Genomic DNA, 7,092 nt, shown 5'->3' with positions numbered 1-7,092 from the left:
TAGTAAAACTGACAAAAAATAAAAATTCGCTCAAAACGAGAGAGTAACACTGAAAAGTACCGGATCGCTTTCTAATAAAAAATTGTAACTTCAACATAACCTCCAAATTTTGCTTATTTTTTAAGTAAACACACTCAGCTCACCCATGGAAATAAACAACAAGTAATTTAATATTTTATAACATGGACTAGCAAAGTGCACTTTTCACTTGTTTACAATTTGGTTGTCAAACATACTACAGCTGTCCGTTTGAAAAATGGTACGTTCGAACCCATATGGGGTCACAAATAATATTTAATACTTCCGAATACTTCCATTTACTGTCTTCGTTGCTACTCCATCATTTAAATATACTTTTTAGAAACTCTTAATTTTTCACAATTATTTTATTTCGACCTTCACAGTATTTTTTTGCAATTTATAATCAGCTGTTGGAAAAGAAAAGTAGAACTTAAGTCGCCAATATTCTCGACTTAAGATGAACTTAAGTTTTTGTTGGAAAAGTGGTTGATGAAACGCAGCATCTTAGCCTAGACTTAAGTTCAACTTAAAAATGCATTGTAATACCGGCCCTAAAAGTAAACTAAGTCGACAAGACATCTTATTTATCAAACAGATACTTATGACAAATTTTGATTGAGAAGCAAAACAATTTGTCGGAAAAATAAAATAAAGGTACAAATGGATTTTCATTTGAGTTGGGAAGATGATAGTGATTCGGAATACGAGGAGGCACACCAGCAAATCAATTTCATTTGGACCGAAATTTATTATGCTCTTATTATTTAATATAAAGTTCAATATTATATAATTCTTCTGCCAAGCTGTCCCATACGAAAACCGTGCAATCTGTGAACTTTGCAAGGGCTTTGGAAGACTCAGAGAAAACCCCTATTACAATTAAATAAATAAACAACTTTGTGCTAATGTTTCAGTTAATACATCACAAATGTAAAAAAGGTACTCCATTTATTTGCGTGAAATGTATCTCAAAACAAAGTGCGGAAAGTGTTTCTTGCAAATAACTCTTTAATTTACTAAAAAGTTAAATTTCCGCTCTCGGTCTATTATTATTGGCGTTAAGACGCGTCGATTGATACCACTCATGAACTTTTCGTAAATTTTTGCCGTGTCAAGCTAAAGTCCACAACTACCAACAGGTGTTTACCGTGCAGTCTGTGCATACCGTGCACCTGGCAGGCCCTTTGCAAGACTTCGAGAATACCCCTATTGTCTAATTATTTTTGAAATTTCTTCAAATAACTTTTCAACAAGTTGGTAACATCGCGGTAATTTGTTCTTGCCCTTTTCGCAAAGGAAACATTGCATTTGTTTTATTTTTCGTCTCGCGAAAATGCAGTGAAATCTATTGTCTACAAAAAATAAACAAATTAAAATAAACAGTTCTTTGCAACAACGGCAAATATCTTACAGCAAAGAAAGTGCTGTTTTGCACCCGTATACAGTTTATAAAATAAACAAAATACATGGTACATACATGCTGAAGTGCAATATTCAGAACAAGTTTAAAATTTAGTTAATTTGCGTTGGCGGTGATCCATTACAAAGTAGGTATGCCTTGGTAGAAGCAATAATTGTACGGAAAAGCACTTATATTTTATCTTTGTACATAAGGGAAAACCTTTAGAACACAAAAGAAAAACTACGGTAAATGCCTGAAACCCAGTGAGTTCAGCGTCCTCAGTGCCCTTTGTTAATTGTTTCCGTTTGTGTGCTCTCTTGATCGGTTGCGTGCTTCAGCTATTTGCTTTGTAAATTTTTTTCGGCCAATTATACTATCCACACTCTCGCGTGTTTTGCTGCTTTCTGTTTTACCTTCATTTGCATATTTTATGTAAAACTATATACGTCACGCATTCAATTAGAAGTAAAGTAAAAAGAAAAAATCATCAGTGGCTATTAGCGCCTCCAGTGTAAATATCTGTATTCATAGTTTATTCAGACTATTCTGGAAGCAGGGCAACGAACTAGCCACTGCTAACAGCGAATTTTCCTGCACATACGCCTCCCCGTGCTTCGCAACTGTGGCCCAACAGCCATCAAAGGCCCAAAAGTATGTGGAAGTGTCACAAGTGTGGAAAGCCTGTCTACTTCGGTAAGCAAGGGCAACATGTTTGCTTTCTTTGTTCTTAAATCGAAAGCCGGTCTTTCAATTGAGTCTAATTAAAATATTGTAAATTCTCCTAGCGGAGCGCAAGCAATCGCTTGGTTATGATTGGCATCCAGAATGTTTACGGTGCGAGGAGTGTGGAAAGCGACTGAATCCAGGTCAACATGCCGAGGTAGGTGTTTTTTATTGTTTAACAACGAAAAAGTATATTTCTCAATTCTATGTCCAGCATAAAGGAGTGCCTTACTGTCATGTGCCATGTTACGGCGCGCTCTTCGGACCGCAGTTGTTTGGACATGGCACACGTGTGGAATCACATAAGAGCTATGGCGTAAAGGGAACACAGCGATCCGGTATTGGTATTGGAGGGCCAGTTTTACCCAGAGATCATTTAGAAAGCAAGTTAAAGGTACTCAGCCATAAAAATAAAACTGCAATAAACGATTTTTTTTTACACTTATGCATCTCTAATTCCGTTTAGGTCTACAACCAATTCTATGACAATAAAAGCATGGAAATACGGAGTCGAGAAGTGAATAACCGATTAATTCTTGAAGGCGCACTGCGTGTTTCCTGGGGCGTACACGGCGTGATACATCTTAAAGAAGATGATGATCAGCGTATGATTGTTGTACGCAAACGAAATTCCAAGCGCATATCTAAGGCAGCTGAAGTAAGTTGTGGATATAAATATGTATTGGAATTGATTTTCCATTTTCAACTTTAGGATAGTCCATCGGATAAGGAAAACGATGTTAGTGAATCATTGGGAGCGCCCACTACCACAAGTGAGGTAGAGAACCTCTCAACTGATATTTCATTGTCAGAGAGCATGACTTTTGATTCCTGCAGTTTAAATGAGTATCCGTTGACGGACCTACCCACAACACCAGAGGAAGCTTCCGCAAACACAACCGGCACAACGGACGGGGCAGCGGTGCCTTTGATAAATGGCGCCAATGGAAGTGCCAATGATGAAAAATCGGAGTCGACAAGTACCCTGTGCGGCACCGATACGACCATTACAACTGCATCCACAAGCTGCGTTTCTACAACTTTGCCTTCAAAATTGGATAATTTGGACAAATTAGAATGGGATGAAATAGATGATCTGCTGCAGGTAAGGAATTCAGTCTTGTACACATTTCCGTCCAGAAAAGTACTTTACAAGAGTCCGAATGTAGCTGCAAGCAGTTAGGTTTATTCTCTTCGAACCGCTTAGTACTAATGCAACGGAACTTTTTAAACTATTCATACAATTACTATACTCAATATTTGTACATATTTTTAAGGTTGAACGCCGCATTAGCGAAAAGGACAAAATTTACGAAACGATGCCCGTCAAATTGCCATCGTCGCAAACGTCTTCCAGTGAAAGCTCGCCATCAAAAACTATTTCAGCTCATAATCTCACCGAAAGCACAAATACCACCAGTGAAGTGCCATCCCCATCAACTCCCACGTCTGCTTCTACAACCAACAATAACAGCAATAGCAACAGCGAGGGCAGTAGCACATCTTCAGACAATTTTGTTACTGCCACCTCGGCGACAATAAATTCATCTATTTCGGGCACTACCAGCACAACTACAACAACAACGGTGGATAATTTTGAGTCCTCTGATGATGCTACTCTTAAGCCAATGGATTATGAGGAATTTAAGCGTAGTGTTCATCTTGATTATGTGAATGGAGCCAACTCATTTCGTGATCCCAACGAGGACTCGCTAAAACGCAACCAACCAATCGATCCGTCAAGGATACACGATTCCCTCAAGCTATATGGCGAAAGTGCAATGAGCAAAAGTTTCAACTGTGAACATGCATTACGCTCAATCGATGCTAATTTAATTAACGATACTCTTCATTTGAAGAGCGGCACTGCCAGTCCACATTCGATTCAGCGAATGTATGCCTTGCAGAAAAGTGGCTCAGCCTCCACAGCCACTGGCGGAAATCATCAAAATCTATCGCCATACCATCAACGATATCAAAACTTCGACAAAGGCATCAACCGTTCCAAATCGGGACCATCGTGCTTTGATTACTCCGATAGTGATGATGATTCCACATTAAAGCCACAACAATCGGCAACAATACGCCGCAGTGATGTGCCCTCACGTTATGTGAAAATCGAAATGGATTGCTATCCCAAGGAGAGAAAAAAGAAAGATGATGAAAAGGAGAGCGTGAGTGAAGCTGATTCCAGTCGCACTGAAGCGCCTTCAATTACAGTGACGAATAGTGGTACTGCTGGTGGTGATGAACTGACGCAAACTGAAGATATGGTTACTGCTAGCGAGGGTAGAGGTCTTGGTGTTGCACACAATGTCGATGACGATGATGCAGATCCACCGCTGCATGTTACGGAAGATGGTGTAGTTTTGCGGCGTCCACCGCGTACGGGCGCTGCAGCCATAAAGCGGCGTAGTGGAAACAGAAGGTGAGTTCATGAGAGTTAATATAAAGCGTTTATAAAAAAAAATACTTACAACTTATTGCAGATCGCGCACCAAATTGAAGCGGCGTTGTTCTATTAATGGCCACTTTTACAATCGCGAAACATCGTTCTTCACACCGCCCTATGGCTCACAAATGTCTGTGTGGGTCACATCGTTGGTCACAACAACTGAAGTCATAAACCTACTACTCGAAAAATATAAAGTTGATAGTGCGCCGGAGAATTTTTCGCTATTCATTGTACGCGATAATGGCGAGCAAAAACGCTTGAAAGAGACTGATTATCCGTTGGTGACGCGCGTCATGATGGGACCGCATGAGGATGTGGCACGTTTGTTTCTTGTCGATGCAAAGAAGACAGACGAAATAAGGTATGCCTGACGTTAATTTTTATACATGTTTACATATATTAACTGAATTTTAATACAAATTTTGGGCAGTAATGAGGTTGCTCAGTTTATAAACCTGTCCCTGCCAGAATGCCGTGCAATTTTAGAACGATATGATGATGAGTTGGAGCGCGAAGTGGCTAAAGTTAGAGAAAGGTAAGATGACGTAAAAATTTTAAACTTTTAATCATATTGAACTGTTAATAATTCTAGATATATTGAATTACGTCGCCGCATAATCAATCGCATGGAATCTCTTAAAGTTCACTTATAAATGTGCTCAATGCTCGTTGGGAAAATGATTTATGCGTATTTTAAATGATAAGATTTTGTCTCAAATTATAATTTACGCCCTTTTGGGAACGTTCCGAATTGGTTGCAAATGAACAAATATTTATGCACAGATAAATATGAGCTTCTAAAGTTTTAACCTTTTCGAATATTTTGTTATTATTAATTGAACTTACCTTAGCAAAATAGTGTTGCTGTAGAAAACGTTCACAATTTGCAGTTAAACTTAATTTTTTAGTAATAACTATTAATGCATTTATATAAAAATAAAACTAAATTTACTTCAAGAAGTGCTTTTTCAAATATCTAATTACACCGCTAATTTAAATCCCTTTACGGCTTTAAGTATTGCAAAAGTTTTATATAACCAGCGCCGTTCCCTCAATTGAAATCTAAATACAAGTATTATTTTAGATAAATTTTTTTCGTCTTGTCGCATTATATGCGCTTACAAATTGAATAATCACTAAAGAATGCCATTTTTTCTCCTATGAAATTACTTGAACATATCTTTATATAATCTAGATACTTGATTTGTTTACTTATCTTTATGTGTAATAGCGTTTATTAACCAAAAATTTTGTTTATCATTTAGTTATTAAGAATGTATTTTTCAATTGCATAACATACATATATGTATAATCAAATCTTTTTCTTATTTGCAATTTATAAATTAGCATAATTATTTTCTTTATAACAAATTCATTTGTTTGAATAAAAGGGGCAAATGTTTATATAAGAAATAAATTTAGTGAAGATCATTTTTTAATATATACGTAAGTGCGTACATAAATACGTAGTTTTCACAAAAATAGGCCCTAAATGACTGTTTTGAAAACTTTTTAAAGATAAACAACTTAATGACCCTATTATGTATGGCGACTGGGGTCTAGTTGCTGGCCAAGTAGCCAAGGCTACAAGTATCGTAATTTGTATTATGTAGAGCGATTAATCTCAGTATACAAAAAAGCGCAAAAAATATTCGAATTTACTTTTTTGACATGAACTTTTCCAGGTAATTGGCAACCTTGCTCCAATGTGTTGAGCAATTTATGTGAATAAATAACAAAATAATGTAAATGTGAATAAATAACAAAATCGTCAATAGCGGGAAACAGAAAATTCCGCTTCTAGACTCAGTAGTCGACAGTCAGTAGCCAGTAGCCATACGTAATGCGAATTTTAGTATATGGTTGCCCATCGGCTATCAGTCGCCATACACAATAGGGCCATAATAATTCTCACTTTCCTTAAAATTAGCTTTGCTTGCTGTATCTAAAATGAGATAAAAGATTATATAAAAGTGCATATGCGAAAAAACTAGCTTACAATGTATAGCGTGTGTACTACTCATACGTACATACATGTACATATGTATGCACATTAGGGTGGTCCATATTTTTCGATCGGAAAACTCTGGTTCTCTTCAGGAGACTTTCAATAATAATACCCAATTGTTTAACTATTTTTAAATATTAACAATTTTTTATTGGTCCTCCCGTTGCATTTTTCGCGGTTTTTGTGGGTTTTGGGCGAACCAATAAATTATAGTTGCGATGAAAAAATGCGTAAATAAACAATTGGGTACTATTACTGGGAATCTCCTGCAGAGAAACAGAGTTTTCCGATAGACAAATGTTGATTTTTAGAATTCTATACCATTTCTACGTAAAGTTCTTATTCCCATATAAAAATACAGGGACAACTTTGTGCGCTTTGAGCGACCTCTAAATATTTTTTAATTTCAAAAAAAAAAAAAAAATAGGGGTATATTTTTTCTCGGAATAAAACAATCCTAAGGGGTGAGAGCATGAAAATTCC

The 7,092-nt window shown here is 36.8% G+C and overlaps 1 protein-coding gene across 4 annotated transcripts; it reads left to right on the top strand.

Annotated features, from left to right (window-relative positions):
* The first annotated feature begins 1,276 nt into the window (after window positions 1-1,276).
* LOC118737305 (serine-rich adhesin for platelets) lies at window positions 1,277-6,698 on the top strand. 4 transcript variants are annotated; one of them, XM_036467722.1, is made up of 10 exons: window positions 1,277-1,568; window positions 1,955-2,116; window positions 2,209-2,303; window positions 2,361-2,540; window positions 2,613-2,804; window positions 2,859-3,251; window positions 3,424-4,574; window positions 4,636-4,962; window positions 5,032-5,136; window positions 5,194-5,489. In XM_036467722.1, the coding sequence occupies exons 2-10, from the start codon at window positions 2,077-2,079 to the stop codon at window positions 5,252-5,254; spliced, it is 2,544 nt and encodes an 847-aa protein (XP_036323615.1). In that variant the 5' UTR covers window positions 1,277-1,568; window positions 1,955-2,076; the 3' UTR covers window positions 5,255-5,489. The 4 variants fall into 4 exon arrangements, with proteins under 4 accessions (XP_036323615.1, XP_036323613.1, XP_036323614.1 ...); XM_036467720.1 differs by having other exon boundaries at window positions 1,636-2,116; XM_036467721.1 differs by having other exon boundaries at window positions 1,277-1,572; window positions 1,636-2,116.
* Window positions 6,699-7,092: the final 394 nt, after the last annotated feature.

The sequence above is a fragment of the Rhagoletis pomonella genome, unplaced genomic scaffold (assembly GCF_013731165.1).
Source record: "Rhagoletis pomonella isolate Grant_MI unplaced genomic scaffold, Rhpom_1.0 Rhpom_scaffold_00004, whole genome shotgun sequence".
In the NCBI taxonomy this organism is placed as follows: Eukaryota; Metazoa; Arthropoda; class Insecta; order Diptera; family Tephritidae; genus Rhagoletis; species Rhagoletis pomonella.
This window is presented reverse-complemented; position numbering and strand designations above follow the sequence as displayed.

Excerpts from the sequence above, each read along its gene's own strand:
- LOC118737305 (XM_036467723.1), top strand. The coding sequence starts at position 2,077 with ATGTGGAAGTGTCACAAGTGTGGAAAGCCTGTCTACTTCG. Across the intron at positions 2,117-2,208 it reads TGGAAAGCCTGTCTACTTCG|CGGAGCGCAAGCAATCGCTT; the intron begins GTAAGCAAGGGC and ends AAATTCTCCTAG. Across the intron at positions 2,541-2,612 it reads ATTTAGAAAGCAAGTTAAAG|GTCTACAACCAATTCTATGA; the intron begins GTACTCAGCCAT and ends AATTCCGTTTAG.